This window comes from Giraffa tippelskirchi, chromosome 11, assembly GCF_054371585.1.
Source record: "Giraffa tippelskirchi isolate mGirTip1 chromosome 11, T2T-mGirTip1v1.2.pri, whole genome shotgun sequence".
Lineage (NCBI taxonomy): Eukaryota > Metazoa > Chordata > Mammalia > Artiodactyla > Giraffidae > Giraffa > Giraffa tippelskirchi.
In genome coordinates this window covers 90855587-90880362 of record NC_137285.1, presented here as the reverse complement: position 1 = coordinate 90880362, position 24776 = coordinate 90855587, and the positions used below count along the sequence as shown (strand labels likewise).

The following is a 24776-nucleotide window of genomic DNA, read 5'->3' as shown; positions in this document are numbered from 1 at the left end:
AAGGTGTGGGCTCTGCGTGACAATAATCAGGATTACCTGAGTCTGAAATGTCTGTCTGCAGCCCCATCCGAGAGGTATGGACTCAAGAATCGGGCTGAGGCCCAGCAGCACAGGCTTCAACGAGCCCCACCACCCCGTCCTTGACTGACACATGGTCAGGTTCGAGAAAACAATGATATAGACTAAACTTGCCCACAATTCTGGGAATGATCTTGCTAAAAGCTGTTAGCCTCTATTGCCTTTTTAAATACTGAAGTTAAGTTCTAGGTATTTTTTTCATGTATATTATCTCCCCAACTAGGCTATAAATTCTGGAGAAGGGAATGGCTACCCACACTTCAGTATTATTGCCTGGAGAATCAGACAGAGGAGCCTGGCGGGCTACAGACCATAGGGTCGCCGAGTTGGACACGACTGAGCGACGCACACACACACACAGGCTATAAATTAAGAAGTCCTATCTTCAACTCTCATTCTAGGCTACCCACACTTCAGTATTATTGCCTGGAGAATCAGACAGAGGAGCCTGGCGGGCTACAGACCATAGGGTCACCGAGTTGGACACGATTGAGCGACGCACACACACACACAGGCTATAAATTAAGAAGTCCTATCTTCAACTCTCATTCTATCATCTAGCATGGTTCTAGTCACGTTCCAGCACTTGCAAAGACTTAACCACATATAGCTCGATGCATCTATTGTTGCTTTGAAATAGCACAATAAAAATTTACAAAAAAATTTTTTTCAGGAAAGTATTTCACAGAAGCAGTAGGAAAATTACATTTGGCCTGCATCAATGCTCTCAAATCTATTGTTTTAGAGCCTTGTACTGGGGAAACTGTAGAAGTTTATGGCAGCCTCAATAACGTTCCCTTGAGATGTCCAAGTCCTAATCCCTGGAACATACAAATATATAAACACTATGTTCCCTTACATGATAAAAGGGAGTATGTGGATGTAGTTAAAGACTTGAGACAGGGAAACTATCCTGATCATCCAGGAGCTCCCGGTAACATCCTCATCCTTGGAAGGTCCTAATAAGCAGGAAGGAGACTCTATGACCACAGAGGCAGAGACTTGAAGATGCTGTACTCTGACTGTGAAGATGGAGCAAGTGGCAAAGAACCACAGAATGTAAGGAATGCATTCCAGAAGCTGGAAGAGGCAAGGAGACAGTTACTCCCCTAGAGCCTCAGGAAGGAAGCAGCCCTGCCCACACCTTGACTTCACCCCCGCCAGACTGATTTGGGGCTTCTGTCCTCCAGAACTGTAAGAGAACTGATTTGTGCTGTTTTAAGCCACTAAATCTGTGGAAAGATATTACTGCAGCAACAAGAAACCAATACAAAGTTTTTGACGAGTTTTTATTGTGAAATATTGGATTTAGAAAAAGTACAAAATGTCAACAGTCAGATGTGTACAGGTACAGTATTTCAATAGTCTATACATGTGAACAGCTTAACAGGTTCACTGCAGAATGCATATTTAGACCAATACAATCTAAAAAGGACTGCAATATTCACAGGCTATTAATACATAAATAACTGGAGCCAAAATGACCCTCACTGGTAAATGCTAATCAGTAGCTGAAAGCAGCCTAAAAAAAGCACAATATACGGCACACCATAGTATCTCCTTACAGGTCCACATTGAGAGGATATTAGGTCATTAGGTCAATACACTACAGATCCAGGACTGGGACTCATTACTAGTTTATACAATTGCAAAATAATTAAGTTATAAAACCAGGTCATGGAATAAAGAGAGGCATTTAATTAGGACTAAATACTGTGAAGCCCCCAAAATGTTTTAGCCTCCAAATTTACAAAGCGTAATAATTATTTAGACTGAGTTCAATTTTTAATCGCTTACCTACAAAAAAGGGGAACGGGCACCTTTCTTTTGTAGCAGCTCCAACAAGGTGTAAGAACTATTACACAGTTTATTTTAAAACCACAATGACCACTGTGGATTGACAAATGGCTATGAATCCAGAATACAAACAGTATAAATTTTAAAGAAAGGTAATGACTGTATTATGAATTTAGCAAATCCTGAAAACATTAAAATCTGTGTTAAGAAGGCATTAGCTATCATTGTTCAGAGTACCAAATTTAGGAAAATTATTGCATGAGGTTTCATAAAAACAAACTGGTTTAATTTTTCCAAGTCTGACTGACTCAATACTTTACTATCACTTGAAAATTATCCTAGATTATATGTTTTCAAACTGGATAAAGAATTATTTGCAATCAGTTTAAAATGAAACTTTAGGAACAATCTACTGAAACATGAATCATGTTAAAAACAATTAATACAATCATCCTGTGTTCTGAGGAAAGAGGACAGGACATTCTTAGAAACCAATCTTCAAAACTGATAAATTTAATAACAATTTACTAGAAACAAATTTATCCTTGCCCATAAATTCCTAAGAGAAGGAGACCTTCTACTCTGTACAGTATACCTGGCAATGTTTGATACTTTAAAAATGAACTGAAAAGTCTGAATTGGCATTTACTAAGTAGGAGATCAATTCTATTACAGGCTGAAAACCACTGGATCAGAATGTAATTAGTCAATAATTTCTCCTAACCTATCCCACCCTACCCTTAACCTTTCATAGACAATTTTAAAGACTCTGATATAATTTTCTTATAAATAGTGCCTGAATCTTAAAAGTAGATTCCAATTTATTCAAAGATAATCACAGAATGATTTAAAAGATATTTAGTTTTTCCAGATTTGCTTTAAACTTACAATTTAAGTATGGTATACATAAATATTAACTTAGATAACCACATATTACAGAGAAAGCAGATCTATGGACCACTGAAGAAAAAATTTTTTAAAATTTTAATAAAAGAAAAATAAAACATGTAATTCATAAAATATGAACATGAAGCCATATGACATAAAAAATAAAATTATTCCACCCAAACTGATTTAAAATTAAATCTTTTGGGAACTATTTTAACATAATTCAATGAATTCAATGACCAACAGTTTCCCATATCACACAGAAACAAACCACGAAATCATCTCAAGTCTAATGCATTGTCAGTTCTTAATGCAACCTCAAACATTTTACTAGCAACTTTTCTTTTTCAAATAGGCTTCTGTACATATGCATTTATATACAAACATTTATTAAACATGATTTTAAAACAAACTGTATGTACAAAAGATCAGCATTCCTATAAATAAAAACATTAGGTGGCAAAAAGGCACTTGTAAGTAAAAATCTACAGTAGTTTTTACAAAACAAACACATTTTACCTTGGATACTGTACAATAAACATTAATTCCTATACCAATAATGAAAATACTAGTTTACTAACTAATGTTAACAATGTAACTTTTAAAAACATATTTACATATACTCTGAAGTCCATTTAATAAAAGCACCATGATTCTCTATTTCATGTTAATGAAAAGTATAAACACAATTTCCAAAAAACCAGTGTTCACAATTTTTCTTGTTCAAAAGTTTTTGTATTTTTGAATTGAAAACTGTTTATATGAAATTAGCATAGTGTAAAACAAAAAACAAACAAAAAGCCCTGCTGTTCTGACTTCTGGAAACCACACCTACTCTATTATTGCATGTTGCGTTTTATAAAGAGCACTAGTCATGCACTCCTTTACAACTGTGTAATACTATTGCTGGCAAAAAAGTTCCTGGATATCAAATAATTAAAAAGTTACTTCAAACCAGTTGAAGTTTTATTTGAATGTTTTACAACTTAAAAAATGCTGTATATCAATTACAAAAGTGAATAGGAAACACACCAATTCATTTGGTGTGTAAAAATATTTTTTCACTACACAGAATTTAAGGGCTTCACAGAATTTTTTCAAATTTTACATTTCCAGCAGAAACACTTAACGAATAACCACTTTCTCAAGGGGATGTTAATATGCTTCCACTTTTGTCAAACTTTTTACCCTTTGACAATGCTGCAACCTGTTTGAGTAGCTCTCTGTTTTTGGCCTGTGGAAGACAAAAACATTTACCATTAAAAATATTTCAAATATTAAGTCATGCTGAAGAATACACAATCAGAATGAAAGAGGTATATATTTAGGCTCATCTCTTGAATGTTTGATGTGTAGAAGGAAAACTCTAGATTGGTTTGTCAGCCCCCTTTGAAAGTCCATATTAATGTGATTGCTGTCCAAAGATACAACTGGTTACAAAAAAGCAACTTAAAGTGAATCCATTTAAGAGAGGGTCAAGTTTTTAAATACAGGGAAAATATTTCAGCTTTATTGTAAAAATATGAAGCAAAAGCTATGAATATAGTATTATTTTATCATGAATAAGATCAAATAATTCAAGTGATAATCTGAGAGGACCATTTCCAGAACAACTACAAAGTCCTTCATTTTGATGTGTATACCTATTTATAAAACGCGTAAGAGGTCCTTTTTGCAAAAATATGCAGACTTTATTGCTTTGCCAAACAGACTACTGTTAATGATACTTAAATAATTTTTTTTGAAGCACCATCAGAACCACACCTTTCTGGTCTTTTTTGTTGTTGTTCCTTTAATTGGCATACAGTTATTTGGTACTGGCTTTGATATCATTTGAGCAGTTATACATCGTCACTGTGGCTTATGTTTGAATATCACTTTCCTTCACAGGTCTCAAGATTTTTTTATTATCTAGACTTTTTTAACCTCAGTGCTTTATCTTCTAATTTTAACCTTTGTATGGCAAGGTAGCATTGCCTTCTGGGTTTATGATCTTAGAGCAATTTCATGAAATACAAACCTGTCTCAGGCTTTGTACTTAGCATCTCCCTCACCCGTCTCCAATCAAATTCTCCCTAATTAATACCCATGACAACCCCCAAAATGCAAATAACCTAGCTATCTTGTATCTCCAAGTCAAATCATTTTTTAATGTTCTACTGCGTGATCAACAGCATTTCTCTATTCCATGATTATTAAATAATTAAGGTTATAATTAGGAGTTTCAGTTTCAAATTCAATTTCAGAAAACCATCAAGGATCTAAAAGGATTTTTATTTTCCGTTTAGAACTAGTCTGAGAAACTCAGAGGACAACTCAATGAGAATGCCTGGCAGTTAGTGAAAGTCAAATACGCACACTCATCAATTGTGCGTAACTGTCAACTGGTATATCACTCAGTTGACCATCCTAGTAAATACGGTAGTCACAAATTGTTTTCTTTTCATTGTTAGCTACATATATTACTTAATTTATAATAGACTCACTGGCTAAAGCAAGGAATCTTAAGAAACAAATTTTAAAATACAAACTAACGAAGGGCATAAAAAAAGGAAATGTTTGCAAAGCCGCTCCAAAGAGATCTGTCAGATCTGTAAGCTACATTATGCACAAGTATTTACAATGACATAGCAAATCATTAGAAAGTTAACTTTTAAACTACCTTTTCTCATTCATGATTAAAAAATAAACAAAATATCAGTGAGTTTATAATTGTCATATTCTAAGTATGAAATACAAGAACTCAAACGTTAGGTATTACAAGGGTGGGGGAGGAGAGGGAGAGGTGACTGGAGAGCAGCAGGGAGGCACACACACTGACATGTGTAAACAGACAGCCAACACGGATGTGCGCATGACTCAGGGAGCTCACACTGGGGGCTGTGCTAACCCAGAGGGGTGGGGGTGGGCGGCAGGTGGAAGGGAGATTCAAGAGGGAAGGGACATATCTACACCTATGGTTAATTCATGTTGATGACAGAAATCAAACCAATATTGTAAAGCAATCATCAACCAATTAAAAATAAATAAATATTAAAAAGACATTAGGTTTGAAAGAAGTTTTTCCTTTTAATTCTTTAGCAGTGAATTTTCAACCTGCCATGTATTATTTAGTATCCTAATCACATCATTAAATTTGCTGATAAATTATGTAAGAAAAAAGCCTTTAAGAAAAATTAACAGTCAGTTGCTAAAAGCAGACAAGTCTAAATCTGTCTTATTCTGATACAATTAAAATACATTTTATAATAATATTTAATATATATGCATTAAAAACATTTTATCCTAGTATTTATTACTTCTTTATTACGCACCATGCAAAAATCAATCAATTATTTAAGAACTCTTAAGCAAGTTAAAAATGTTTACAAATGCTGGCCTAAAGGAAAGAATACGTGGATTAAGAATCACAGATCCTTCTGATTCCTGGTTCTGCCATTTATCTGCTATGGAATTTGAAATGTATTTTCTCATATGTAAAACAGAACTCACACCATCTACCTCAACAGGGGTTGAAAGAACTAATCAACTATACAAAAAGCCTAACACAGTGGCTGGTATATAGCAGGCACTCAAATGTTATTTCCCTTTTCCCTTTTATCACCTTATCCCCTAAATGCAGATGTATTTTTCATTGGGTATTCCTGATATTTCAGACAATTTGGTTACTATTTGGTTGGCTGGGTTTTGTTAAGGGGTTTGTTTTTTTTGGACAGTTTTTTTCTTGTGTTGCTCAGTGATTATTTGTCAGGTTTGGTAATTTCCAATGTTTTGAGAGCTATTAGAACAAGGTAAATTTTCTGCTTCAGTGTTCAGTTTCTTATCACAAAAAGATGAGAGAAACAGTTCACTATATTTAGTCACGTAGAGAACCTTACTAGTACATGGTTGCTAAGGGGAATAGGGTTAAAAGGGGATACTTAACTGTTGCAGAAGGTCACCAATAATAACAAATAGGGAAGTGGTCTAACAGCAAGAATGAAACACAAAACCTGAGTAACCTGAGGTGGGAGACAGTGCAGAACAGGACAAAGTATAATTAAATCTGAGTTAGAAGATGTAGGTTTCTATGCCACTTCTGGCCATGTTTCCACAGTTTCATGTGTAAAATGAGGATACCACATAACTCAAAGTTACACTAAGGTGCAAATAAGACAGCCTATGTAAAATTATGTTGAAAATATACACTTCTATGTAATTATTAGTTATTATTCCATGAAATTTCAGCTACCAACCCAGAAGAGTTGGGCTAAGGATACTAAACAGACTAAAATGTCAAAGAGAAGTTCCCTGTGCTTACAACTACAAAATGAAATAACAAACTGCTCTTCTGAACAGTGAGAAGTACTGAGGTTTATCAAATTTAAGTACTGCTCACAGGTTTTTTGCTGTATCATTCTGAATTTATTTATGTTTTGGCTATATCACATTAAACTGGAGATCACCATGCATAAGATTTTGTTTCCAGTAATCATTCAGCACTAATAACTGAATGAGTAAAACAAAATAAAGCTACTACTTGCTGGTGGATGAGAAACAATAACGTACAAGAAGCCTAGTATACAAAATGGGCAAATCTCTCAGAAAAGAGGGCTGATGGGTATTTCCATAAATCACCACTTATTCGGCAAACTATCTGAATGTCTACTATGTGTCAGTTTCTATGAAAGTTTCTCTTCAAAATTCTTTGTAACAGTAAGATCAGCATTACGACTAGACAACCTCTACCTTGAATTTCAACAAGTTCCTAAATCCACTTTACAATCTTACTCAATGTAAGCTATGTTCAAAGAATGAAGAATACAAAACCGAAAGACAGGAACAGCAAATATTCCTTGATGTTACAATGTTTAAAAAAAAAAGAGTAGGGCAGTATTAATTCCTTCCTTCCCAAGCTGCACTCTCCCAACTAACAGCCTGAAGTCTGTACTATCATCTTCTATGCTTTTAAGACAACAAATGTCAGCATGTATAAAGTGACAGAACATGTAATTAACTCAGTGTGCCTGATTTCTAAATTCACGAGACCTAGGTGAAAAAAGGCTTGAAGGGAGTAACCTATGTCTGTGTTGGATGCGCTCCATCTCTGCGTGCCAGACCTCAGAAACCACCCTCTTTGTCACTGTGGGGACTCCTGGCATCACCATTCAGTTGTTCTATATACAGAAACCCTACTGTAGTAGTAGTACTGCAGTACTCGGAGGTTGGCTTGTACAGGATCCCTCCTGTGGATACTGAGAGCCCTATTTGCTGCTGCTGCTTAGCTGTTCAGTCGTGTCCGGCTCTTTGCGACCCCATCGACTGTAGCTCGCCAGGCTCCTCTGTCCATGGGGATTCTCCAGGGAGTGGGTTACCATGCCCTCCTCCAGGGGATCTTCCCAATCCAGGGATCAAACTCAGGTCTCCCGCTTTGCAGGCGGATTCTTGACCGTCTGAGCCACCAGGGAAGCCCACAGCTCTGTTTAGCACTTTGGAAATCATAGTCCAAAGGTTAAAGTGCACTCTTGGGCTTTGCATCTCTGTATGCAGCATGAATCTCCTTCACTTGAGGTCCCTGAAAATTGGTTTGTACCTCTACTTCTCCTCCCACTATCTGGGAGCAAATAGAAGAATAGCTACACAGTGTACTAAACTTAATTTTCACCTTAGTTTCATGAATCAGAAAACTCCATCTAGATTTCAGGTAAAAGTTTTCAGACTTAATCTACTGAATCCCCTCTATCAAGTGATTTCAAGCAACAACTTTTAATGGGAGCAGCATTAAAATTAAAAACTATTATAAAGTCAAAATCAAAGCTGCAAGTGCTCTAGATATGCATAAAGTAGGGATACCAATATGACTCTAAGAGAAAGAACACTGCTAACCAAGTTTAACCCTCCTTGCCTAACAGTTTACATAAATTATCTCATTTACCTGGAGCTGTTCCACTGTTTCTTTGTGAGCTTTTTCCATACTGTTCATCTTTGTTCTCAAGTTTGACTCTTGGTACTGAAAGTCCGCCTTAAGTTCAGTTAACTGAAAGGTTAAAAAAAATATATAAATATCCATATATATGCATATATACAACCTGATACACAAACACACATCATTTTAAATATTTTTCACAATAAACTCACAACTCATTATAAAATGGAGAATGTTAACAGATTCCTGAGTTTTGTAACTTATCTAGAATTTGTTTTGTGAAATGAATTCTATCTAATTTACTAGTTTAACACTAATATTAAGATAATATTGAAACATCAGTAAAATTTTGAGAAGTTGCTGTTTTTGTTTCTTTTTAAGGTAGTTTCACTGGACACTGAATTTGGCAACTGATATGCTAACAGGAAAGCTTAGTGGTTAATGCTCCAGAAAGTGCTTCGGTTAACACATACTTCACATATAAAAACAAAGTAAACAGTACAACTGGTTTCAGGTTAAAATAATCTTTCAATGATAGAAGAAAAAAGGTTCACACTGAACAAGCACGAAAAACAGAGAAACAGTTCTATCAACTAAAGCTATATTGCTTTTCCTTTAAACTTTATGTCTAGAACTTCATATCTGATGCCACCAAAGATCTGAGGTAAAGATGGAGAACAAAGCACAGAAATACAACATGGAATGAGAAAGAAGGTTACTATAAAATTTGCGCTTAGACAACTTAAAAAAGTTAGTGATTTGAGAAATACAGCTACATGACAATTTTTCTTCATAAATATAGATGGCCTAAAGATACAAAATCTCATGACTTCACACTAAAAAATAAGTTGGTATTACATAATGTCAATGAAAAAACCAGGTAGAAGAAAGCTTCTGTTCGTTTTTATTTATTGACTGATTTTTATTACTTTTTAAAATTGGAATATAGTTGCTTTTCACTGCTGTGTCAGTTTCTGCAGTACAACAAAGTAAATCAGCCTTACATATATGAATATCCCCTTTTTTGGATTTCCTTCCCATTTAGGGCACCACAAAGCACCAAGCAGACGTCCCTGTGCTACAGGTTCTCATTAGTATCTACTTTACACATAGCAGTATAGCACAGTAATGCCAATCCCACTCCCACCTTTCCCCTTGGTATCCATGCCTGTTCTTTACGTCTGTGTGCCTACTTCTGCTTTGCAAATAAGATCATCTTTACCACTTTTGTAGATTCTACATGCTTCTGGTTATTTTTAAATGGTTTTCATTATGGAAGTTTTAAAGGTTTTGAAGATTCCTTTCTGTAATTACTCAGTAATCACTAAATAAAGTAGTACACCAAAAAGAAAGAAGTCACGGTGTCTTATATTCTGATTTTCTGAATAAAAGCTCTCGCTTTTGTCAAATTCAAAGAATAACTGAATTTTAGGAATTCCTGTTCTGAAACACCAGTTCACATCAGATCAATTATGATATTCTCATCTCTCTATTGTGAGTTGCTTCCGTATTATTGATTTCTAAATGATAAGAACATGTCTTTTTCTATTATTCTATCTCTTTATCTTTCTGATCTAGTATGTAGCTGGCTGTAGAAGTCACTGAATGAAGTGAACTAAATTCAAGAAAATAACACAACCGTCTTACACTCACACTGTAAGAAAAAGGTATAAATATGTAGCTGTTTTAGGCTTACAATTATTTTCCTCAAAATACTGCTAATTTCCATGGCCATTAGTGTTTAAGAAAAAAGGAACACTAACAAAAACAGAAAACTTTCACCTAAATGCACTAACACAGACTAGTCATGCTAGAAAAAGAACAACAAAATCTAAGGAAGCCAAAATTCCACAATTCACTACTACTTGGTTTTGGAATCATTGCTATTTTATGGTAAACTTACTGTTTTACTCAACTTTTATCTAGGTTAGTAAAGATAGACCTGTCTTTGTATAAAGAAATCTCTCTAAAAATTTTGAGTGTAAAACAAATTCTCATTAAAACTAACCTAAAATATTCTGTGCTAAGCAAAAAGAACCATAAAAAATAAGACACTCATAATTTTGCTACTTTTATGTTAATTCTAAATTTCATATATTTGAATTTGCTTAAGGTAAGGTACCAATGTATTAAAATAAATTTAAATCTGTTAACCATCAAGGTGAGGAAAAATGTAATGTGAAAGTCACATTTACATGAAAGTCGGAAGTAAAAGCCAGCTTAGACTCAAGCATTACTATGGATACTGCAAGACAGCTATATTCATGTCTTGTTCATAATTTTAAAGAGTATTTTTAATGTTTTCCTATTGCAATAATGTTTGAAGTAGGTCAAACTAGATAGCCCAGGACCATAAAACAAGTACAGAAGTAGGTTCCACCCTCAATGACCAAACCCCAGTAATAGCAGCTATGAGCACTTATACATGGACTTAACATTTTCATTTAATTACAATCATCCCATGAGATGGTGTTAATATGCTCATTTTTAAAATGAGAAAATTGAGGCCTGAAGAAGTAAAATTCTGCTCAAGCGCACAGAGAAAAGTATTAAAACCTTTTACTAAACAGACTATGTATTTGATATTCCTCTGATCTAACTTATAAAGTTCCAATAAGTGTACTTACTTTCTACCTTATATACAACTAACCACTATCACACAGGAAATTCCCATAGCGTTAATTTTCACCAGTTATTTGATCCTGATTGAAATAAATATACAATTGGTATATAAAAGACTGCATTCAATTCAATTGCTTTCTTTCATCAAAAGAATTGACACAATATTCATTTATATCTCGTTTGCAAATTAAAGACATTAGACCTAACTTTAGATTTCTGGCTTAGTGAAACTAATATCCAGAAATTATTAGAATTTTATACCCCTCAACTAATTCTGAGAACTCAATTCTGAAATATTGTTTTCATGTATCATCATTAGATGGCTTAGGTCCCAATTTGCACTTCTGCGTCTTATAAGAATCATGCACAACACACATTACCAAGTTATTAAAGAAAGTCTAATAAAATTTGCAGTTATCAAGCAAGAGTCAAGATGTAAATCTTACCAGGCTTCAGTGAACCATGTACTTACCTTTTTATCTTTTTCTAAAATGGTCTGGTCTCTCTGCTGTAAGAGACGTTTAAGTGACATCACTTCTTCTTTCAGTTGACTTATAAGGACAAAATTGTCTGTTCCCCCACTATCTGCTGACTGATTTATAGAGCTACTAAAAAGAAAAAAGTAAAACACAGTTAAATGAAGTAGAAAGAAAATTAGCAGGTGTTCAAATTGCATAAATTAGACAATTCCACAAACATCCTTAAGGCTAATGCAAAAAAATATGTACCTGACAGAAATGGATGCAACTGGCAAATTACCTTACTAATGGCACACATTACATACACCTGCAGAAATATAATTCAGTATTAGCTTTTAGGGGGTCAATACTTCTAGTGTAAAGCAATAGGCAGCCAATTTGTACAGTAACATCAGCAAACTTTTGGCTAATGAACTAAAACAAAGTCACTCTCACAATACTTTAAATCTAAAAACATTTTCCAAGCAGGTCAATCTCAAATACCACAATTAGTTTTGTGTTTCACTGAAGAAGACTTAAGATAAAGAGAATTCAGACTTTTTTTCAAAACCCAAATTTATGCCCCAAAATAGAATAACATAGTTCAGTGCCACTTTCTTATTATTAAAATTAAGTTAAAATTTTTAACTGATTATGTTTACTCTTCGAGGTGACTCAAAGAAGTCAATGTAGAAGATACATGTTTCTATTCTTTTACCTAGTAATAACTGGCAACCAGCCATAATTGTTCAACTAAGTTGAGTTTTCACAGCACTAAAGGAATTCATTTTTACCTATCTCCATTAGATGGCTTAGATTCCAATTTGGGCTTTTTCTTTGGAGTTTCATTCTGAATTGCTGCAGAGGATTTATGGCTGAAACCAAACATTAATAAAAATAATTAGAGTAAAAAAGGAAGAGGCACCAAAGGAAGTTATTTTTCTTCCCCTAAAGCATTACTGAATATCAATTTTCTTAAAGCCTAACTAACAAAGTTAAAGAAATGTCACGTTTTTAAAAGTACATGTCAAAATATTTCAGAAAATATATTAACATATTTACCTCTGTTTCCACAGTCCCTGTTCTTGTTCTGGACTCAGATTGCTGATTCTGAAAAATACACAAATGACATCTAATAACAACATTTATTTAAAACATCAACATTTTAACAGCATTCTTCCCAATGGAGTCAAATGATATATGTTTATAACTCTTTTGTTCAATGAAAGGCATATTCAACTAAGTTTTCAGACTAAGCTAATATATATTGAATAAATAACATTTTAATAAGATAAATTCTAATCAAATGACTACTGGCCATCTTGTTTAAGAAAAGTATAATGACAGAGACTGAATTTTCTTTTTAATTAGGATTTTTAGAATTCAATTTAATATCATATTAAGGGTTAGGGTATATGAGCATGAAAACGAACCTAACAGGGTTCTATAAAGTCTGAAAATTATCCTACTTAGGCTACCCTTACTATTTCAGACAGGAGATATTTTATCTTCAAGTTAAGGCCTTCCTAATAATCCTACATGGAGATGCCTTTGGAGTAACTCAGGTAGCGCAGAATAGTGTGTCAGGCTGAACCAGGTAATATCTGAATTTCTTTCTTTCTTTCTTAGTTTTCCTAAGAATGCTGAACCAGGTAATATCTGAATTTCTTTCTTTCTTTCTTAGTTTTCCTAAGAATCCTCTCCCAAGTCTCCAGTCTTTCATTAGGCTGTACTCTAGAGCAGTCATGCTGCAAATACTTGGAAATCTCATAGAAACAAGTGATTTTACTTTTCCTTATATTACTGTTTAGTTGCTAAGTCGTGTCCGACTTTTGCGACCCCATTGACTGTATCCTCCCACACTCATCTGTCCATGGGATTTCTCAGGCAAGAATACTGGAACGGGTTGCCATTTTCTTCTCCAGGGGATCCTCCTAACTCAGGGATCGAACCTGCAGCCTCCTGCTTGGCAGGTGGATGGATTCTTTACCACTTAGCCACCTGGTAAGCCCCTTTTAATTACTACTACAGTACTACTTCTTTTGCATTATGTCACAATGCTAATAAGCACTTAATAGTTGACTATGAAATGAGTAAGAATGAATACCTTTCTCCCGTATTTTCGCATTAGCCAATCCTTCACTAACCTCGAGTTGATTCATTCAACCCCTGCAGAGCATCGCCTATGTCTGTATCAGACACCACATAAAATGCTGACTCTTCAACAATATGGGGCTTTGGGGGCACTGATCCTCCAAGCAGCTGAAAATCTTTGCACAGTCAGTCCTCCATTTAGGAGGTTCTGCATCTAGACTCAATCAACCACAGATCATGAACTGTAGTAAATATTTAGTAAAACAAAACAAAATAAAACCTGAGTATATAAGTGGATATATGCAGTTTAAACTTGTTGTTCAAGGGTCCACTTGAACCTTATACAATATAAGAGATGTTAGATGACCTGGGCTGTGGGACCTTTTCCAATGTATTCAAAGTTCCTGAGCCTCAGTTACCTCATCTGTGAAATGGATATAACACATAGCTTATAGACAATATGAGGATTAAATGAGTTATGTATGCAAAACCCTTAGTACAGTGCTACATACACAATAGAAATATGTACATGTGTTTGTGTATAAAATTTATTGCTGTTTTAGCTGTAGAAGTTTTTTTAACCATGTTCTTAAGAATCAGCTAAAAATAAATAAGCTGGGGAAACAACAGCTGAAATTCTATCAACCTGAGCTATTCTCTACTTGTGGCGGGAAATGGCAACCCTACGAGGAATTCAGTTGCCATTTTCTCTTACAAATTTCATTAAAAGCATTGGCAAGTCATATAGTCACACACGAATTAACAGCACTATCCACACCTTGAAATGAGAAAAATCACAATAGTGACTTAATAGAACACTTGGAATCTCAGCTTTCTGAGGTGGGCTTTTCTTGTATCCATATTAACCTGAGTTTTTTCCTTCCTCCAAGCCCCATCAATTTATATCACAATATGTAAACTGTCTGTAATCATCCTCATCCACTGAATTTCAGATATGGCTCCACAAACTGGATGCCTACTCATCACATACAAAATAGTATTTACATTTCTTAAATAAGCAAAAGGAAAATAAAAAAATCAGTCCATTCTCTTTCCCTTTACTTTGGAAACCTGTCATTTTTCCAAAAGATGAAGTTACTATGACAATGTCAGATCTTAATAAACACAACATGTGTGTATCCTTTCACCTCATGAACAAATTTATCCGTAAAGGACAAGGACAAGAAACAGTTCAGCTGAGTCTGAGAAGTGAGTCTGCCAGTTACCATCATGGTAGTTATTTTTTCATATTTTTCCCTAAAGCAAGAAGTAAAAATAAGGAAGATTTAGGTTCCTTTGCTCTTTGTAATTCTCTCATACAGAGATCAGAACATGTCTTCAAAGTAGCCAGGTTAGAAGGCACTATGTAATCTACCACTGTCACACTCAGAAAGCACTGCAGCACAGTGACAAGTGAAAAATGGCTAGAGGAGCAAACAGTATCAGCGCCTCAATAAACTCCCATCATCTAATATACGTGCTCACCTAAAGTTTAGAGTCAAATGTTGTTTATTAGACAGACCTACAAAATACTCCAAAAATATCATCCTTGTTCCTAACTGTGGCAGACATCAGTTTTCTGTACATGAAACTATGTTTTGACTACCTAGAACTAGAAAAACATTCAGAGAAAATTGAGGAAATAAATTCTCCTAAAACTCAGTGTGTATCATGTCCCTTTTTTCTCCATTTTAATTTTTGTGTTTAATCTGCATTTTAATAGTCTTGATTTTCTATGAAGACTAAAGCCACACTTAAAAAAAAAAACCTTTACACACACTAAGGGTTAAGATATTACTACTATTTAACTTTTCTTCCCAAGGCAATTTAAAAATCAAGTAGCTGATATTTGAATAGAGTTCCTGTTTTTAACAACAGCAAAGTACCACTAGTCAGAAAGATTTTTTTCTCACATTTTGGGAATCTTCAATGTTTAGAATGCTTCTATCATGGTCACAAATGATAGTGTTAAAATCTGTTCTCTAAAAATACAAAATACATTTCCTAGTCACTGGTTTAAATTTATTTTAACTAAAACAAGTTAATAGTAACTGCTGCTGCTTCTAAGTCACTTCAGTCACGTCCGACTCTGTGCGACCCCATAGATGGCAGCCCACCAGGCTCCTCTGTCCCTGGGATTCTCCAGGCAAGAACACTGGAGTGGGGTGCCGTCTCCTACTCCAATGCATGAAAATGAAAAGTGAAAGTGAAGTTGCTCAGTCGTGTCTGACTCTTCGCGACTCCATGGACTGTACCCTACTAGGTCCCTCCGTTCATGGGATTTTCCAGGCAAGAGTACTGGAGTGGGTTGCCATGTCCTTCCCCAAATAGTAACTGAGGCAAATGTAATTTTTACAAGTAAAATCCTAACGATTCTTTGAATACTGAGGTTTTTGATAACATGAATCAATGAAGTATTAACTGTGTACTTGTTTTTTGACTTCATTACATGATCAGAATTTTATACTATAATTCCCAAAATGTCCGATCTTCACATTTATGGTAAACAACTAAACACATTCACTATGTATAATTCTGTATGCTGAATAAAGTGAGGAAATAGCCCTAGACACTCAAGAAGCTTACTACATACTAAACTAGTACACAGCTAGCATTTACAAAAAGTTAAACAACAAAATCAGGTATTAAAATGCCACAGAGGACTCTGGAAAACATGCGTTCAAAGTACTTACTTATGATGGCTACTGCTGTGACGATGGTGGTGATGATGGTGGTGGTGGTGGTGATGTTTTGCATGATGCTGGTCTTTCTCAGTGAGAGATGAAGATGATGAATTTGAATGTGAAGATCCAAGGCTCTTCCTTTGTTCTTTTGTCTTCTGTAAAACTCTCTTGTATGATAAAGTACAAAGCCAGCATAATAACTTCCCATCAACCTTTTAAAAGACGATACTTATATTAGATTAAATGTACCTGTAACTGGCTATAAGTGAAACCAGGTGAAGATAAGCTGTTCAACTTCTGACTCGGTCTCGCACACACAGATTTTTGCAAAATGGAAGTAAAATTAGACTTTCTGAATCTTGGGGAAATGCTTGTTTAGAGGCTCACATAATGACAAAGGATGATATACGGACATCCATTAGTTTGATGAATTTGGAGAGAGAAATTTGTTTTCTTATTACTGGAAAATAAACATACATTGATGACATACATTTCAAAGAAACCTTTCTAAGCACTAACCTGAATTCTTAAATCACTGTTATTACTAAAAAGACAAAGTATCTATCACAACTGCAAAACTGTTAATTTCTAGAAAAAAGGAGAGATTGAATGACACACAGAACCAATTCTCATTTGCAAATTCACCACCTACAAGCTAAAAACTATGTCACCCCTAAATCAACTTGCAGCACTCTTGTGATCATTCACCCACATGCATCTCTTTCTCTCTTTAGTCGCTAAGTCATGTCCAACTCTCACGACCCCATGGACTATATGGCATGCCAGGCTCCTCTGTCCATGGGATTCTCCAGGCAAGAATACTGGAGTGGGAACCCCCATCACAGAGCACCACAGTTTGTGTAGCTGGCCTGTAAATGTTCCCAAATGAGGCTGAACAAGTTGATGCTCTGCTGCCTTTTTTCAGCTCTCACATTATAAACAAGTATCCTTTTCAGTCTACTTAGTACCACATTTTCCACGTTAGTGTTTTTTATCGGTGATTTCACTGTTAAAATTGTCCCCATGTGTAATGCTAAAGTGATCTAGTGTTCCTAAGCACATGGTGGCTGTGTACCTTAAGTGGAAAACTGTTGTTCAGTTGCTAAGGCATATCCGACTCTTCTGTGACCCCATGAACTGTAGCCCACCAGGCTCCTCTGTCTATGGGATTTCCTAGGCAAGAATACTGGAGTGCGTTGCAAATTCCTCCTCCAGGAGATCTTCCCAACCCAGGGATCGAACCCATGTCTCCTGCATTGGCATGTAGATTCTTTATCACTGAGCCACTAGTGAAACCCTTACATGGAAAACACCTGTGTTAGGTAATATTCAATCAGTTATAGTGCTGTTTGCTATGAGTTCAATGTAATCAATCAACAATGTATATTAAGTAAGGTGACCTTAAACAGAGACATATACAAAACAGGATTAGGTATTGATTGACTCTACCACATTGTGACCAGAGGCAGGAACCTAATCCTATATTGCCCTAGGAGCAACAGTTCAGTATTCACTAACTCAGTGTTTGCAGCAACTTTATAGAACAAAACTATGACAAATAATGGAAGTCCACTGTATGTGTACCAATGGGGAGGCAAAGAGATTTTCTTTCCAAAATTATTAAGACCAAATCTATAAAAATTAGGTTTCTATCTTCTATTTGTTCACACAAGAAGTGCTGAAGGGACATGTTTTCCAACTAGGGTACATATATTGCTGTGCAGGGACCTAGGAGAGGCCCTCAAAGTGACAGACATCAGGAAGTCTGTGTGAATGCTCAGCAGAGAAATGTCACACACATGCAGATACTTTTTAAGTTACTACAGGTAGAGAAAAAAAATGATATAAAATATGAGCCTCAAATCAAAAGGCACATGACTAACTTAGAAATATATATATGTTGAAGCGCCATCAGGTATTTTTTCACACTAGCAACATCAAGTAACCAGCAAAAGGTTAAGTAGCTGAGAGGATTTAAAAGCAGTCAGCAATTTTTCCACACAAAATGTTGGATAGCCAAATAGTACAGAAGAGTCATCACAGAATATTTTTTAAAGTACGTGCGCTGTGCTTAGTCGCTCAGTTATGTTCAACTCTTTGCGACCCCATGGACTGTAGCCTGCCAGGCTCCTCTGTTCATGGGGATTCTCCAGGCAAGAATACCTGAGTGAGTTGACATGCCCTCCTCCAAGGGATCTTCCCAACCAGGGATCACACCCAGGTCTCCCACATTGCAGGTGGATTCTTTATCATCTGAGCCACCAAGGAAGCCCAAGACTACTGGAGTGGGTAGCCATCCCTGCTCCAAGGGTCTTCCAGACCCAGGAAGCGAACCAGTGTCTCCAGCATTGCAGGTGGATTCTTTACCAGCTGAGCTACCAGGAAAGCCCCCTTTTTAAAGTACAGTAACCTCAACTGATCCAGATGAATCTACATATGATGCCAACAAGGAGAAAATGTACTGTTTGTGCACTATCATCTAACCACCTGCTTTCAGGGACTCAAAGAATACATCAAGCTTCAGTAACGTATAATCATAAAAACTTCCAATTTGTTTGTGATGTATTTGATTTCCAGAAGATGTCATAACATAAATAAAACATACCTTTCTTCTTCCTTCCTCCTTCCGATCAAAAGCACATTGTTGTTTGCACTGTTCACAAGTCTGAGGTGGTCCATATTTTTTTTCTGAATTTGTGCAACGCTGACACTTTGTACCAATAAATGCCGCAATTATGTTACAGTACTGACAGGGCTTAGGCTGAAAAAAACAGGTATGTATTTTCTTTAACTGAGACATTTAAAAATACTAAAATTTTGGTGCATAACCTAATCTCAGTGTACAGGACTTATTTCAGGAGTTAATAAAGGAAATGTCATAATGGGCGAAAAAATTTGTTAATTATGTTGCTCTATCATAGTCAGACATTTTATTCATTTACTAACATTTATTTCTAGACTTATGAAACTTTTTGCTCTATTAAATAGTTAAATAAGACCATCAGAAATGTATTTATGATTAGCATAGTATGTTATATAATACAAAAGCTAAATGTAAAAAAGTTCCAATCAAAGGCACACACTGATAGAAAAGTTTCATATATCCATATTTGAGGGAAAGAATTTCTACTAACTTAATATCCTGTTAGTTTAACTACTTTATCACTTATTCAGAATACATTTAACAGTTTTCATCAGATATAAGTATAGATGATACAAGGAACAGATGAGTTTTCAACTAAAAATAATTTGGCACAAGCATATTCAATGTAACTGTAACAAACGTACCTTGATTTTCTTTGATATTCAAGACAACTCAGATTTTGGAAAGCCTTAAGGCCAGCAATTTTACTGACCATGACTGTAATATACCAATAATGACTTCAATATACATAAAAGAAAATAATTTATACTAGGATTAACTTCTTGACTTTTGTGACCAAATGCCTGAACAGTGCCATATACAAAAACTGTAAGAAGTTCTCAGGAAGGGGGAAAATACAATTATGCAAATTATGAATATGCGGGTTCTCTAAAATCAGGAGTTTGTTTGCTATATTTGACTCTTTCAAGAATGAAATTATAAACTTCACATTGAAATTCAATATATATAAACATACACATAATATGACTGTTTTAAAATGTTGTCTTCCCAGTTGACCCTCTATAGAAAGTTTCTTTCCTGAAATATTTTGCTACTTTGAAACATTTACGAACATAGCAATGTTTTTTTTTTAAAGGTGAATCTTTGTGAAAACATTAACAGATCAGTAGCAATAAGATGAAAATGTAAGATATACTTACAGTGCCAAATTGCTTCACATTTTGAGCACACTTCTTACAAATTGTGTTAGTTTTGCTGAAAAGGAAATTGTACATAGATGATGAAACTTATGCAGCACAATGTTGAACTAAAGCCAAGTAGTCAAAGTGTACTATCAGTAAAAGTGTACTATTTGCTTTAGTAGTACTTAAAACTTACTCTAACACAGAGCAAGAGTTTTTCGAAAATATCAACATAAGATCTTTTCAGGGCTGTATATTATCTAAGTTTACTCGTCTTAATTAAGTGTTTTTACATGTTTTTATTGCATATTTTAAATGGAAACAAAACTAAAATTCCATCTTTCCCTAAACACTTGCCACTATGTATGCACAGCATCAGTGCCTACATAACCTTCCACTGTTCGCTCTTCACTGTTATGATGCTTATACCTACTTGTGAAGAAATTATTCTCTTTATTATTCTTTTTATAAGCTCTTCTATGCCTACTGAGGCTCTAACAGGAATCACTCCATTAAAAGATATGTGTTTTTCTTCCACTGGTAACAAGTTACTAGACTTTGCTATAGACCTTCCCTCAGGTCCATGCCAGCACTAATGTTCTACCTTTTTAAGTTTGTTTGATACGGGCTATTTTTAAAGTCCTTACTTGGACTTTAAACAAACAAACAATATTTGTTAAAATATTGTTTATGTTTTATGTTTTGGTTTTTGTTGGCCTCCAGGCATGTTGGATCTTAACTCCTTCACCAGGGAGGGAACCTGCATCCCCTGTATTGGAAGGCACTTAACCATTGAACTACAAAAGATGATCCTGGCATTTCTTTTTTTTTTTTAATCTTAAAAATAACAAATGATATTTGCACTTTTCATTAGCAAGGCTGTATATTTTCCTTGCAATAATCTATTTTTTATTTTCTCAGGTATAAAAGTCTAGCTGTAAAATACCCACTAATTTTTGGTGAACATTCTCTCTCCTACCATGTAGAAAGGGCTTACAACTAAAATTTTGAGAAACTAAAGCATTTTATTTAAAAAAGCTTTAATACATATAGGGGGTTACAAGCCTCAAGTATTCCTTACAGACAATACTTTGCCTTTAACAATTAAAAACTATTCAATATACAAACCTCTCTTGTTGAAATTCTGATCTGCAGTAAGTACATTTTACAATAGGATGTGCAATCCGACATTCCTGTAATAAGACAATATATTAGTCAGTATCCATCTCGAAGTCCCAAATTTCACTCTTCTGGTGGAAAATTATTACTCAACCTAGTCAAGTGCCTGAAATATCAATAAAATCTGTTCCCCAACGAAGACAATTGAGTGATTTTATCAAATAAGTGGCCAATTACAGCATAATTCCTTAGGGAAGGCTTAGGTGTCTTTGTCTTTATTAGATGGGGGGGGTACTCAACAGATTAAAATTAAAAAAAGCTGTCAGGGCCGACCCCAAGGACTAGTTAAATGTGAAACTACTTGTTATTTTGCACCGTCGCTCACAGACAGCATCCCGGCTTTAATGGGATGGGAGGAGCTCCAAATCTTAGAGCATTCTGTTCCCAAGCCAGACGCTTCGCTTTCCCGGACAGGGAAGGAGGATGCCATCAGCTCTGCGGCTTCGGGTTCCTAGCAAGAAAGTGCAAACACCGTCCTCTGCCTCCCGGTGGAAGGAGAGGACAGACCAGACAGAAAACCGAGAGGAAAACGTCTCCATCCCGGGGTCTCTGCGGCATAGACAGGTGGCTGCCTCACGCAGCCCCACCCCGAGACCCCCTCAACGTTGCTGGGGCCCGGACCCCTCTCGAGCCGCCTGGAAGAGGGCAAGGCTCTGTCCTCCTCTCAGGGGCTTTCCCAGCGGATGCCCAGGTCCTCGGAGAACCGGGTCTCGGGTGAGGAGGCGAGAACTCCAAACCCCCAAGACGCCAGCGAGGAGAGAGAGAGCGAGGGGGGCTGCAGTGCCACACGGGCACCCGGCTCCCTTGGGCCACGGCCGAGGAAACCCCGCCCGCCCGCCACCCAGCGCCCACGGACCTTGCAGAGCTGCTGGCCCTGGGAGAGCTCCTCGAAGGGATAGCGCTGGGTGCACTTGGTGCAGGCGTACAGGGCCGAGGCCGCCATCCTGCTCCTCAGCCTCCTCCTCTACCGCCGCCCGCTCCGAGGCGGGGCCCCACGGGGAACTCGGGCGCCGCCGCCACCGCCCGGGCCGCGCGGGCTCCTCCTCCTCCCCCGCCCTCGGCCTCGCGCCCACCAGACCCTCGCCGCCAGAGCCCGAGGCCCCGCGGCCGCAGCCGTCTCCCTCCGCCTCCACTTCCGCCCCAGCCCACCCAGTGACGCCGTCCCAGCCGCTCCCGCTTAGGCCCCGAGAGCGGCGGAGGGACACGAAGCGGGGAGTTTCGCTGCGGTTTAGCTGCGCGGCGGCAGATCCGCTTCCTCCTCGGCCTCCCCTTCCCCAGCCCTGATTGGCTGAGGCGGCGACTGCGTCACTCGGTCGCTCCGCCCAGCTTCTGACCCCCGCTACGCCGGGCGCGCCCACAAAGGGAGGACGTAGCTGGCCAATAACAGCCCGACGCCCTCAGCGCGCGAAAGCAGCTTTAAACTCGCCCCGCCCCGAGGCCCCGGTCGCGGCTATTTCCAGCAGCCAGTCCCAGGTTTGCATGGGAGCTCCCCAATCTAATTGGGCAGTTGTTTGTGGAGGTTTACTCTCTGCCCCGACTCTTCCCCCCCCCTTGACTTCCATTGGGCCAGATCTCTAAGCCCCTCCTTATCCTATTTGTTATTGGCCGAAAAGGAAGTACCTCACCTGGAGAGGCGTCCCCGAGTCAAACTCAAGCTCTCTCCGGCGTTTAGCCCGAGGGAAGTGATGGAGGGTTTTGAGCTTCGGTTTTATTTTATCCCATTCGACTCACTCGCCACTGGAGACACCAAAACCCCTCGCCCAGGTTTCCCCCTCGAGAAGGCCCGCTTCGCCCCTCAGGAGCACCGCCCGGTCGCCCGCCGCGTCCCCGGCGGCGCTCTGCCGGCGACTAGCTACCTTGTGACGTCACCGAGGGAAGAGGCAGGTTCTCCCGCCACCGGAAGACGCCTGCTCTTTTGATTGGCTGCTCGGGACGTCCGTTAGGGCCTGTGGTCCTTTCCGTGTGCGCTCCGAGCGTGGGCGTCCCGCTGGGGGTGTGTGGCAGGGGTTTCCAGACCCGGCACCAGCACCCCAGCCCCTTCCATCAGGGGTTCGGCTCAGGGTCGCCCCTGGCGGGCGGCTCGCGAATCTTAAAGAACAGCCACGCGAACCCGGAGCGTCCCGGGGCTGCGGAGGTCCCCTGGGCGGGCTGGAAGATGGCGGCAGCATCGGTCTCTGAGACTTCGGCCTCTCAGTTCTCGGTAAGAAGCCGTTGACCTCCGAACAGACCCTGGGTCGGTCCTGGCTTCCCCTGTGCATTATCTCACTTTCCAGAGCGCCTTCGGTCCCGCGTCTCCCAAGTCCTGGGGAGCCGCTGGGGACGTCTAGGTGGCCCCGTTGCTGTATCGGCGCCCACTGCTTCTTTTGAGGCTGCATCCTGCAATTGAGACGGCCCGGGTCTGTCTCTCCCCGCCTGCCCCCGTGACCTTTCGGCGTAGCCGTCCTGGTTTGCAGGACGTTGCCTGGACTCGCAGGGATGGCTGCCTACACCTTGGCCCGCGAAAACCGCGTTCCCGGGTCACGTGGGTGTAACGGCCCCTCTTGGAAACCTCTTGGAGACCAGGTGGGCCCTCTAGTTCGTCGGCTTGATTGGCAGCTGTTGAATTGTACGCAGTCGAGTGCTTCTGCGGATTTCTTGGCCTTCAGTGCCGCCTCCTCCTGTCCTCCCAGTAACTTCAATTTGTGCTTACCCGACTCCGAGCGCGCGCGGTCTCTTCCCGCTTCCCGCCGTATTACGATGACTCCAGGGTCCAAATCAGCAGGGAGAGCTGATCTTAAATAGTGTATTGGCCTCTAGAAGAATCGCTAGCCTGTTTAGGTACTGGTATTTACTTGGAGAGGCACCCTCCGCGTTGGGAGTAGATAGGCAGTAAATGAATATGAAGAAGCTCAAGTTGGAGCTGTTAGCTCTTCATCCAGCAAACCTGAGTGGCTGGCATACAGACGAGCTCTACGATTACACACATGAATAGGGGAGAATCCTTGCTACTAGGGAAGAAAGCACTGAAGAGAAGCTACACATAATTAGGTTGTTACACAGTACGGTTTGATAAGTAACAGCCTGCTAGAAAAACCTACGTGAAAGTGATTAGCAGTGCTTGGGTAGGGAAGATGGAACTAGCTGAGTGGTGAAGGAATAGGAAACGCTTGTCCCAGGAGCTGAAAAGGGAGGATAAAAAGGCACTGCAGGCAATTTGGAATATGTGCCAAGACAAGTGCTTTCAGGAAGCTTGAAATAATTTGAAATGAGCAGAGGTAGTGTGAGGGTAGAGTTCGGTTAGGTGAG

General features: G+C 38.3%; 2 protein-coding genes across 9 annotated transcripts in view; one reads left to right on the top strand and one right to left on the bottom strand.

Moving 5' to 3' along the window:
• Window positions 1–1353: 1353 nt before the first annotated feature.
• On the bottom strand, window positions 1354–22622 carry FAM76B (family with sequence similarity 76 member B). Of its 6 annotated transcripts, none has more exons than XM_081545458.1 (10): window positions 22348–22622; window positions 21441–21505; window positions 20331–20385; window positions 19132–19287; window positions 16536–16738; window positions 12811–12858; window positions 12543–12623; window positions 11763–11898; window positions 8678–8779; window positions 1354–3997 (listed from the first exon to the last, which is right to left on the bottom strand). In XM_081545458.1, exons 1-10 carry the CDS (start codon window positions 22432–22434, stop codon window positions 3908–3910), a joined length of 1023 nt encoding a protein of 340 aa, XP_081401584.1. In that variant the 5' UTR covers window positions 22435–22622; the 3' UTR covers window positions 1354–3907. The 6 variants fall into 6 exon arrangements, with proteins under 6 accessions (XP_081401584.1, XP_081401586.1, XP_081401582.1 ...); XM_081545460.1 differs by having other exon boundaries at window positions 11763–11895; XM_081545456.1 differs by lacking the exon at window positions 22348–22622 and adding an exon at window positions 21817–21997.
• A 225-nt stretch (window positions 22623–22847) lies between these two features.
• Window positions 22848–24776, top strand: part of CEP57 (centrosomal protein 57) — a 39970-nt gene continuing 38041 nt past the window's right edge. For 2 of the 3 annotated variants that reach the window (XM_081545454.1, XM_081545453.1), the window contains exon 1: window positions 23433–23691. In XM_081545454.1, the coding sequence (XP_081401580.1) occupies window positions 23647–23691 (45 nt within the window). In that variant the 5' untranslated portion in view covers window positions 23433–23646. Of the gene's footprint in view, window positions 22965–23432; window positions 23692–24776 lie in introns of those variants that run through there. The other variant, XM_081545455.1, reaches the window with a different exon arrangement.

What these genes read in the sequence shown, in the direction of transcription:
- FAM76B (XM_081545456.1), bottom strand. Translation starts at nt 21,921, where the DNA reads ATGGCATCCTCCTTCCCTGTCCGGGAAAGCGAAGCGTCTGGCTTGGGA. An exon ending in TTAAAGCCGGGATGCTGTCT is followed by an intron (nt 21,506 to 21,816) that starts GTGAGCGACGGT and finishes GTCTTATTACAG; the next exon opens with GAATGTCGGATTGCACATCC. An exon ending in CAGGGACTGTGGAAACAGAG is followed by an intron (nt 12,624 to 12,810) that starts GTAAATATGTTA and finishes GTTTGGTTTCAG; the next exon opens with CCATAAATCCTCTGCAGCAA.